Source organism: Lichenostomus cassidix, chromosome 5 (genome assembly GCF_008360975.1).
Source record: "Lichenostomus cassidix isolate B80296 chromosome 5, HeHo_3.0, whole genome shotgun sequence".
Lineage (NCBI taxonomy): Eukaryota > Metazoa > Chordata > Aves > Passeriformes > Meliphagidae > Lichenostomus > Lichenostomus cassidix.
Genome location: NC_139486.1, coordinates 1,732,130 through 1,743,391, shown reverse-complemented (window position 1 = coordinate 1,743,391; position 11,262 = coordinate 1,732,130). Strand labels below are relative to the sequence as shown.

At 49.4% G+C, this 11,262-nt stretch overlaps 1 protein-coding gene across 2 annotated transcripts; it reads right to left on the bottom strand.

Annotated features, from left to right (window-relative positions):
* Positions 1-13: 13 nt before the first annotated feature.
* Positions 14-10,364, bottom strand: KLHDC2 (kelch domain containing 2). Of its 2 annotated transcripts, none has more exons than XM_085060901.1 (14): positions 10,248-10,364; positions 8,650-8,814; positions 7,845-7,924; positions 6,917-7,034; positions 5,694-5,809; positions 4,608-4,689; positions 4,429-4,512; positions 3,444-3,524; positions 3,301-3,359; positions 3,023-3,132; positions 2,501-2,573; positions 1,759-1,846; positions 1,369-1,421; positions 14-928 (listed from the first exon to the last, which is right to left on the bottom strand). In XM_085060901.1, exons 2-14 carry the CDS (start codon positions 8,803-8,805, stop codon positions 805-807), a joined length of 1,224 nt encoding a protein of 407 aa, XP_084917027.1. In that variant the 5' UTR covers positions 8,806-8,814; positions 10,248-10,364; the 3' UTR covers positions 14-804. The 2 variants fall into 2 exon arrangements, with proteins under 2 accessions (XP_084917027.1, XP_084917026.1); XM_085060900.1 differs by lacking the exon at positions 10,248-10,364 and adding an exon at positions 9,020-9,120.
* Positions 10,365-11,262: the final 898 nt, after the last annotated feature.

Genomic DNA, 11,262 nt, shown 5'->3' with positions numbered 1-11,262 from the left:
TACAGCACAGGAATTGTTCTAGAAGTCAGTTTTTAATTGTTTTTTGAAGACAGCTTGAAACATGATCCCCCCCCATTCCCCACAGCAGCACAGCCTGTCCCTATCCCCTGTGTCCCCAGAGCTGGGAAAGCTCCATGTCCCTGCAGCCAGGGGAAATGCCTGCAGCTGCTCCAGGTGCAGGGGAGCTCCACAGGGATGGAAAGAGGCACAAGCACTCAGTTTCACTCGCAGGGCAGAATATCTGCTACCTAAGGTTCACAATTGAAGTTCCACAACATAAAAATTCAAAAAAAAAAAACCAAACTACAGCCAAGCAGAGAGTAGTGGTGCTTTAACATCTCCAGGTTTACAACAGTTTCTCGACTGACGACAGGACAAGTTCCACATCCTGCTTCTCTGACCTTAAGCGTTTGTGGCAAAACGTGAAGCTGTGGGCTAAACACGACCTGCAGCCTCCACTAAAGCAGCTCTCCAGAGCCGTGGTGTGCTCAGCATTCCCTGCAAAACTGCCCCTCTCCTGTCCCCAGGACACCCTCGCTCTCGGGGTTGGCCTCATCCCCTCAGGCTGCACAACCCCGCACCTGGCTGCGGCTTAAGCTCAGGCTCCGTCTCCTCTGCCATGAAATACATTTATTGCAAACATCTCGACACAAAAATAGGTTCTCTCTAGGCCATTCACATGCAACGGGAAGGCGAGAAGCGACTACCTACGACACAGAGGGTTCACCGACACACCTTTATCGTTTCTTTGTCCCGGGGTGGGAGTGCCCTGCCCGCAGCTGGCCCGGCGGCGCCCCGCGGCAATCAGGAGCCCGAGGTGTTGTTGCTGCCGAAGCGTTGGTTGACGCTGTGCAGAAGGTGCTTGGGCAGGCAGTTCCAGGAACTGGCTAGCATCTCCTTGAAGCAGATCACTGCCTCGAGGCACAGCCTGGGGATACAGGGGTGCTGTCAGCACAGGGGGCTTGTGCCAGCACAGCTGAGGGTGATCTCTGAGGGGAATCCTGCTCTGTCCTCACACCTGACTGCTGCTCTGGCAGCGTTTGGTAGAGGGAGAAATGTTTTCCAGTATTTAAGGAACATAAACAGGTCTAGTGGTAACTGCCCCAGATGTCTTAGAAACACAGAATGGTTTGGGATGGAAGGACCTTAAAGATCATCCCATTCCACCCCAGCCACGGGCAGGGACACCTTCCACTGTCCCAGGGTGCTCCGAGCCCAACCAGGCCTTGGACACTTCCAAGGGCAGCCACAGCTTCTCTGGGCAACCTCTGCCAGAGCTTCCTCTGCCAGAAAATTCCTCACAGGAATTCCCTCCTGCCATCTGAGCTGGGGACACAGCAGTTCCATGGTGAAGTGTTGCTTTCTTACCTTACAAGAGATCTTGGTTGTAGGGAGAACACAAGGATTTCGTTGCTGTGAGCCTGGAGGGTGGGAGAGAGACAGAGTTGGTTCTGTGGGTTCACAGCAGGAGCCAAAGCAGCCAATCATGGAATTCCACTCATGGAATCAGGGAATCCCAGAATGGTTGGGGTTGAAAGGACCTTAAAGCTTATCCCATTCCAGCCTCCCACTGGAGGAAGTCTTCAAGGTTTCTGAGCCTTCACACATCTGCACTGAGGGATTTCAGACATGAGCAAAGCATTTCCCCCTCAGGCTTTGTTTGTGCACATTTGTGATCCCCAGGAGATCACCTCACACTCCCTGGAGTGATCCAGGACTGCAGATCCCATGGGAAAGGAAAGCTCAAAACCAACTCACAGCTTTGGAATGGGCCAGAAGGTTGTTGGCACAGCCCCCAAAGATGATCACCTCGCCCTCCTCGCTGGCACAGGCCGTGTGCCACAGCCTGGGAACAGAAAGCAGCTCTGCATTAACCAAAATCCCAGCTCCAGAGATCCCTCCTCAACCCAGCCATGCCAAAGGGGGAAAACCAGGAGGTGTCACTGCTTTAGCTCAGTAACCTGGCTCAGATCACTTCCTAAAGCAGATGGAGGAAGACTCGTGTTTTCCATGCCACACTCGTGCATCACAGAGCTTTTGGGGCTTTAAATTGCAGGTCATCAACTCCAATCTCCTCAGCAGGAAGCCAAGAACATCCCTGGGTGTGCACAGGATGAGTCTCTGGCCAGGGCCTTGGTGACACCAGGCTGTGCCCAGTTTGCTGGCAGAGCAGGGACACTGGTTCCAGTTAGCTCTGCTGCTGCCACACACAGCTCAGAGGCCTCTGCAGCCACATCAAACCCTAAATCCCAGGATCAAACCCTAAATGCCATGTTTGCTGCTGTTTCACAGACACTGAGCTACAGGCTGCCTGCAGCTCCTGCCCTGTGTGGCACTCACCCAGAATTCTGGGAGCTCACAACAACCTGCACCTCTGGGACACATGGAAAGGAGAGCTGGGAGGAGGAATGTGTGTTCTCTCTCTCCTGTCTCTGACAGTCACTGCCAAGTGCTTCCACACCCCTTTTATAATAATTTTCCATGGAACTGTCTGCCTTACCTTGGTTTTTCGGAGTAGTTATGCTCAAACTGTACCCACTCGTTCTTGCTGATACAATAAATCCAGGCATCACCTGAAAGCAAGCAAAATCCCAGATATAAACAGGATTCTGTTAGTTCTGTAAGTTTGCTGCAATGAACAAATACTCTCGTGTAGCACAGCCCATTTCTGTGACTAGATCAATCAAATATTTTGGGAAAAACCATACAAAGCATTGGCTCCTGTGTGACAACAGGTGTTTAGTATAACAGAGGTTTATGGGAGTGAAGGTGGAGAATTGTAAAGCTGTTAAAAAGTGCAATTTGCATTGGATACATTTTTAGAGCAGATGAACTGCTGGAAGTTCTGTTGTCTCCACACACTCAGCAACTCCTGCTCTGTGCAATGAGCTGTTGGCCATGAGGAGTTGGATCAGGAGCAGACAGGAGGAATTCAGAAGGAATTCAAGGCAATTATTCAAGCTCCTGTGCACAGCTATTCGAGAGCACGAAGCCACCACTAAATCCCTTTGGAATGACTTACTCAGGGGCTGCTTGTCAGTGGTGAAGCCTCCAAAGAGGAAGAGGTGATCCGAGGAAATCGGCGTTAAGGAATGCCACGACCGGCCGACGGGGCAGATGCCTTGGGTGAGTCTGGATTGCAATAAAAACAACCTAATCACCACCAGGACAACGAAATCCTGCTGCTCTTTTCTGCTCTGATTATTTTTCAGATATCTGCAGGATACTGCAGTGACTCAAGGACAACTTTAATTTCTTTAGACACAAGGAATTTTACATGGATCAAGTTTGAGTACCCACATTTCACTCCACTCCCATGTGTCCAGGTTCAGGTAGTAAAAGTCGTTCATTCTGGACTCCTACAAGAAAGCAGAGTGTGGTTCAGATCTCCTAATGAGATATCATCCTTTGGGTATCCCAGGGTGAAACTGGGCTGGGCTTACCCTGTATCTTCCTCCAAACACGTAACCCCTGTTCCCAACCGTGGCACAGGCGTGAGCAGCTCGAGGGGATGGGGTCTTACCCTGGGGAAGGAACAGGGACATCACAAATCTGTCACCAGGGGACAAGAGAGGCTCAACTCAACTCAGATTTAAGGCCAGCAAGGAACAGAGTGAAAAAAAAAACAGCCAGTAAATCAGCCTGTGTGCAGACTTGCTTTTTGATGGATGGAAGATCAGAGAACTCATTAAAAATGGGGTTTATTTTTTCTCTCTTGTATAAATTTTGCTTTTAGCACTGGGTTCAGCCACAGAAGACAGGCTTTAAATGAGACAGTGACATAATAAATGATTATATTCATAAATCATTAAGTGTTCCTGGCCAGGGCTTGGAGCAGCCTGGGATAGGGGAAGGTGTCCCTGCCCATGGCAGGGGTGACACTGGATGAGCTTTAAGGTTTCTTCCCACCCAAACTATTCTGGGATTCCATTAAACACTTTTTTTGAGTTTCTGAAATACTTGTGACCTGTATGAAGTAATCAGAGCAATTCTTTGGCAACCTGGAGTTACTTGTCTCGTATTTCATTTCCTCCAACTCTGTGGCAACATTCCCTCATTTCTCTGCTCCTGAACACTCCTGGAGCACTCTAAATATGTGTATTTGCAGTTAGGAGTGTTGAATTCTCTCCTGACCACAATTCAGCACTCAAGGGACATGAACCAAACCCTCACATGGCAGTGAGGGTGACAGCAAACCACACATTTCTTTATCCTGAGCTCCCTGGGAGCGCAGCGCAACCGAAGCATGAACCAAAGCAAGTGGCAGGAAAAAATGGATGAAGACAGAACAAAATAAAAGGCAAATTTCCTCTTTTTGGAGAGCAGATCTGCATAAATGTTTAAATTCAGTGTAAATGGCTTCAAGAACACCACTAACTAACATTACTGAGCTGTGACTTAATTAACTGGCAGCAGACCATTAATTACCGTAGTTATAGGCTGGCTCCAAGTGAAAGTTTCAAGGTCCAGAACATGCACGTGGTCGTTCCACCCTCTAGGAAGACCTGAATTCTTTGAAAAAAAAAAACATAAAGAAGCAACAAGTTTTAATAAGCACTGATTAATTATTAAAAGTTGAAACAGAAATGGCTTCCAGGGTTACTTACCCAAAAAGAGGTCTCATCAAATTCAAACGTTCCGCGTTGTTTCCCTTCAGGAAAATAGCCATAGCCTCCAAAAAATATCAGCCTGGAAGAGAACATGGATCAAGAGCTGTCAGAAATTGTCACATCTGTTCTTATAGAATAGAAAAATAAAAATAAATATACAGGCTGTGCTCAAACTGGAAAACCAGGGAAGCTCCTTTGGCTTTGGATTTCCAGGTGTGGGGCTCTGTTGCCTCATCGACCCTCCCACCCACACTAAATCCCTCTGGAGATGTTTTCCAGCCTCAGGCTTCTCAGCTTTGCTCCACTTCCAAATCTGTGAAGCTACCAGTCTGTGCTGCCTGGTCACTGCACTTCACCCTTTGCCTCCAGGGCTCCCACACTGCTTTCCTGGAGTTTACATGAATTTACCTTCAAGTTTTATCTCTGGGGTTTAGCCTGTATTAGAAACTGGCATGGCTTTGCCAGAAATTCCTACAGGATTATGGAGCGACAGAAAACAATCTGCACCACATAATTAACCACCCACAACTGCAGCCCTGCAGAGATTTACATCTAAACTGATCATATCAGGTGTGGCAATGATGAATTCACTCCCGACATCAAGGACCTGAAAACCAGCACTGTGGGCAATTCCACAGAACTGCAGAGCATCCCCAGCTGGAAAGGACACACAAGGGTTTTCCCACCTTTCCTGAGTCTCTGCAGCAAATCCCTAACTCTGCAGCAAATATCCTAACTGGAAGCTCTCTCCATGGAGTGGCCAAAGCAGCACAAGAGTTAAACTCCAAAATTGTCACACATGGTTTGGGTTGGAAGGGACATTAAATCCCATCCAGTGCCACCCCTGTCATGGCAGGGACAACTTCCACTGTCCCAGGTTGCTCCAAGCCCTGTCCAGCCTGGCCTTGGACATTCCAGGGATCCAGGGGCAGCCACAGCTTCTCTGGACAACCTCACCACCCTCACAGGGAGGAATTCCTTCCCAAATTCCTATCCATCCCTGCCCTCTGGCAGTGGGAAGCCATTCCCTGTGTCCTGTCCCTCCATCCCCTGTCCCCAGTCCCTCTCCAGCTGGGTCCTCACCTGTTCTTGTACACCCACACCCCCAGCTTGTCCTTGGACGAGGGGGGCACCCCCTGGCACTCCACTCTCACCCACTGCAGCACTTTGTCTGTGGATCTGGAATTTAACATGTAGAACTGGAGAAAATAAAGAGAATTTTTAAACTCACGTGGCTCAGCTCAAAGCTCAAGTCTAATATTAAACAGTAGCTTTTAATTAACATGTGTTGGTATAGAAATAATAATAAATGAAAAGTTCTTTTCCTAGCTGAGGAACAGAGCACTGAAGACATTTGGAACAAAATATGGATTTGCAAATCCTGACCTTTTTGCAGACTCAAACACATTTCACACAACTAACAGGGCAATGGACATTGAGTTTCAGCATCCAAAAGCTGATGTGGGATACAATGAAGGGGTGTACAGAGTACAACTGTCTTACAATTTAAAAAGGTTTAAAATTTTACAAAGTGGGTTTTTTTTTACAGTTCTATCCCTTCCCTGCATTGATATAGTTTTACAAGAAGAGAACAGGTGTTTAGAAAAAGACTGGACGTGGCAGTCAGTGCCCTGCTTTAGCTGATAAGGTGGTGTTTAGTCATAGGTTGGACTGATCTCAAAGGTCTTTTCCAACCTGATTAATTCTGTGATTCTGTGAAACAGCTGCTACACTCACATAAAACAATGGAAATGTAAGAATGCACAGCAGGAAGGGAAGAAATTACACCTTTCAAATGAGGTTTGTATTAAATCTCAGTATCAAACTGTCTGCAAAAATTCCATCAAACTCCTTCTAGTTTGTATTTACATATGAAATACATAATCTTACAGTTAAATATATAAACTATGTATTTATATAGGCCAAAACTATTTAATTGCCAGAATATCAGAAAATATCACTAATTAATTCTAGTTGACAGAGCAGTGATTGGTCAAAGGTTGGACTCAGGGATCTTGGAGGACTTTTCCAACCTAAATGATTCTGGGATTAGCACAGACTCCAGGGAAGAGAAACATTTCAAACCACCACAGAGCAGTTCCAGATCAGCTCCTGCTATTACTTCAGGCAACTCTGGCAATCCCCATCTTTTAAAAGTCAGCAAACTCAGAGGCAGGGACACAATCCAATTGATGGGGGAATTGCACAAGAACAGAAGCACTGCCAGGTCGGGGTGTTCCTGCAGTGCTGTGAAGGTTCCAGGACACAATCCCCATGGGAAAGGATGGACAGAAGGAACTGCTGACCTTGTTTGTGTTGCCCCGTGCATGGTGCCCCCCGAAGAGATAAACCACTCTGTCCACACACACTGCACAGCTGCCACTCATGGAGGGGGGAACATCTCCCTCTGTCTTGCTCTTCTTCCTGGAAAAACAGGGTGATATTTAATCTGATCAAAGTGAACAAGGATGGTTTTATTCAGAGGGCTTTAATCACAACAGGTCACTGTGGACATTCAAATCTCAGTTTTTCCCACCTCTGCAGGTGTAACAACTCACAAAACTACTCTGTTCTGAGGGAGGAAGTGGGGAAATGGCTGTTTAATTAACACATTGGTTTTTTGGGGGGAAGGAATCCCATCTGCACAGCTCAGGAGTTTGGAATGCTCCAAATCCTCAGGCAAAGAGGATTCACCTGCGTAAACTGCAGGTTTCTGCTTTGCTCCTGGATTTTTCCTGTTTGTAAACATGAAAACCTCAAAGAGGAGATTCCAGCCCTTGTCCAAGGCTGTTCCTGACCTCAGGGAGGGCTGGAAGCACGGCTGAAATCCCACTTCCTGCAAAGCACTGAGGAGCTTCTTTGGCTGCATCAGCCTTTAAAAACAACTCCTGAAAAGGACAAAAACTCAACAGGGATTCCCTGGCCACCACTGTAATCAGAAGTGGTACAAACACAATTTCCAGCTGCTCTACCCTATCCCAGGAATCCCAAAACACTTCACACTAATGATCACACACTCCTATCCAAGCTGCCTCTCCTACTTCACCCTGGGAAAAATTATGTTTTCACAGGAAAAAAACCCCAACCTAAAATATTTTACACATTTTTGCAACAGTTTGATAGGTGGGAACAAAAGGATCAGGGAATTCTCTCCCAGCTCAGCCCCTCTGCAAGCTTTCCACACCAATTTAAGCATTTCTCTATTTTTTTCCCCAAATTAATGATTTACTGTACCATCTTCCAGTTTCCATGTTGTAGATCCATATTTCATCCCGAGGCAGGTAGAAGTCATAAAATCCCCGGACTTGGGCGTTCTGCAGGACAGGTCAGAGAAGGAAAGGCAGCGTTAGGATGTTTGACACATGGAATTACAGACTCCTGGGAATGTTTACACCCCTTCTGGGACCTAATCATGGCACAGGTCACAGCAGGAGCAGTGCCTGTACTTCCCACACTCCTGTAGCTCCCACCTGCATGGAGAGCAGGAATCAGCCTAATTTAGCATCTGCTGGGGACAATCAGCTCCCAGCAGAGCCAGACAGGGGTAAATTGAAGTTAAACCTCTGTTTTATGGCCCAAGCCAGGGAGCACAAATAAGCCAGAAGTTCCTTTTTCATTTCCCACTTCCTCCTTGAAAGGAGTTTATTTGCTGAGGTCATTGACAATGATTTTGTCACGAAAATGATTTTGTTGTGCTGCAGCACAGGCATCCCCAGTGTGACAACCACCAACCCGGGATCCTTAACCCCCAAAAACCAGTTGTGTAAATAAAATCAAAATAAAGTCACCATTCCCAGAGTGCACAATTCCAATACTCCCTTCACCCTGTGCCAGAGGCAAACAACACCCCAAAATCCATGCATCTGCCAAGGTTTAACACCCATGATTTATCCCAGCGTTGCAAAACACCCCGATGTCACATTACAAATTGTTCAACAGAGCTGTGGTGTTCCGGGGGAGGAATAATCTCCCCGAGTCCCTCCCAGCTGGATGGGACACCATTCCTAGCGCGGTGGGTGGCTGTTCCAGGCGGCAGTACCTTGTATCCTCCCCAGACGTACATGCAGCGCCCGTCGGTGACAGCCACGTGCCCGCTGCGCTCCGCGGGGCTGTCGTTCTCCAGCTGCTCGAAGGCATCCTCGGCCGGCGCCGGCAGCTCCTCGTCTGCCGGCAGCTCCTCGTTCTCATCGGCCATCTCGGGATGCTGCACACACAGCGAGAGGGAATTCCCTCAGCTGGATCGGCCAGCCCAGCCCCTGGCCCTGAGCAGACATCCCAAAGATCCCACCCTGCCCCGAGAGCATTGTCCAAACGCTCCTGGAGCTCCGTCCCTTCCCTGGGGAGCCTGTTCAGTGCCCCAGCACCCTCTGGGGACAGAACTTTTTCCTGGTATCCAACCTAAACCCCACCTGACACAGCGTGGGGCTTGGGAAAACAGAGGGAAAAACCAGGAGAAACCACACACTGTTGATTCTTTCACGCTAATGTTTCAGCAGGAAAGGTTATTCCATGAATTAAGAAACTTCCAGGTGGGGATTCCTCAGTGGCGCATGATTTATAATGGTTTCAGTTGCCAATTTGAGCCAAAGCCTCCGTTAAAAAAAAAAAAAAATTAAATCTTATCTAGAAATACATTAATTGATTTTCCCAGAGAAGCTGTGGTTGCTCCTGGATCCCTGGCAGTGTCCAAGGCCAGTTGGACATTGGGGTTTGGAGCAACCTGGGACAGTGGAAGGTGTCCCTGCCATGGCAGGGGTGGCACTGGATAAGCTTTAAGGTCCTTTCCAATCCGAACCATTCCACAACGTCAAAAAAACAATCCCCAGGGGAATAAATTCAGCAGTTTTGCCTACAGTAGTGGCACCTCCTGGAGCTTTAGTGTCCCCCACACACACCTTCCCACGGTGTCATCTATCCCACACACAACCCCACAGAACCAACATCTCTCCAAACCCACCAGCACGGAATGCCAAACCCCAGACTGTCCTGGGGAGACACAGACCCAAAGCTCAGGGAACCCAAACAGCCAAGTTTGTGCACCCAGAGCCAGGGAAAAGGATTTCAGTGGGACAATCACAGCCTGCACTCCGGGCTTGGATATTCTGGCTTTGCTATTCTCCTGCACCGCTCCTGAGGGATTCTCGCTGTTTAATTTTAATCACTCCCACGACGCAGACGCTGCATCACCTTCGGGGGGTTATCTCTGAGCTTTAATTACGATTTCTAATTTAGATTAGCGAGCCTTGCCCACAGCTCCGTGCAACCTGCCTGCTTCGAGCTAGCGGTGCGTTCACCGCCTCGGAGATAGAATATATATTAAATATGCATATTATATGTATGTTGTAGCGTATTGTGATTATATTATTGATTTTTCCCCTCAGACAGGCCGGGCCGAGCCCCCCGCAGCCATTTCCCCCTCAGCTCCCTGCTCTGCCCGCCCCCCTCACACACCGCGGCGGGCAGCCGGGAGCTCCTCACGACACGATCTGCTGTCGCGACATGGCCGAGCGCACAGCGGGCCCGGCGGGCTCCTCACGCCCAACTGTCGCGACATCGCGCTGCCCGCCGCCGTTACCGGCCCGGCCCGAGCCCAGCCCGCCCCGCAGAGGCCCCCGGCCCGGCCCGTCCCGCTCGTACCGCGGCCCGGCGCTGCCGCTCCGCCCGCCGCCCTGCCTGCTCTGCTCTGCTCCCTCAGCGCGGCTCGCCGCAACATCCGCCGGGCCGGGCGGGACCAGCCTTCCGGCCGCAGCGCGCAGGCGCGGCGAGCAGCGCCGCCATCGGCGATGGAAACGGCTGAGGGAGAGAGCTGGGCAGCTCCGAAACTATCGAATTATCTATGGCTGAGGGGCCTGGGCAACTCGAAACTATCGCTGAGGGGCCTGGGCAACACCGAAATGAACACTAGGGACACCTGAGCTCACAAAATTAGCGCTGAGGGCACCTGACCCCCCAAAACTCACTCTGGGGACACCTGAGCAACACCAAAATTAGCGCTGAGGGGGCCTGGGCAACCCCAAATTCACACTGGGGACATCCGAGGAACACCAAAATTCATACTGGGGGCACCTGAACCCACAAAATTAACGCTGAGGGAAACTGAGCAACACCGAAATTATCGCTTAGGGGGCCTGAGCCCCCAAAACTCACTCTGGGGACACCAGAGCAACATCAAAATTCACAGTGAGGGCACCTGAACCACCCGAAAATTAACGCCAAGGGCACCTGAGCAACCCCGAAATCCACACTGGGGACACCTGAATCCACAAAATTCACACTGGGGACACCTGAACCACCTCAAAATTTGCATTGGGGGCACCTGAGCAACACCAAGAATCACACTTGGGGGCACCTGAACCCACAAAATTCACAATGGGGACTCCTGAACCACCCCAAAGTTCTCACTGGGGACACCTGAACCACCCCAAAATAAACGCTGAGGGCACCTGAACCCACAAAATTAGCACTGGGGACACCCGAGTCCCCAAAACTCACTCTGGGGACCTCTGAGCAACACCAAAATTCACACTGGGTGCTCCTGAACACAGAAAATTAACACTGAGGGCACCTGAACACTGCAGAATTAACAATGAGGGCATCCAAACACCCCAAAGTCCCATTGGGGGCACCTGAACAACCTCAAAATTACTCTTGG

Excerpts from the sequence above, each read along its gene's own strand:
- KLHDC2 (XM_085060901.1), bottom strand. The coding sequence starts at position 8,805 with ATGGCCGATGAGAACGAGGAGCTGCCGGCAGACGAGGAGCTGCCGGCG. Across the intron at positions 1,847-2,500 it reads AACTACTCCGAAAAACCAAG|GCTGTGGCACACGGCCTGTG; the intron begins GTAAGGCAGACA and ends TTCTGTTCCCAG. Across the intron at positions 1,422-1,758 it reads TTCTGGCCCATTCCAAAGCT|GCTCACAGCAACGAAATCCT; the intron begins GTGAGTTGGTTT and ends CCCACCCTCCAG.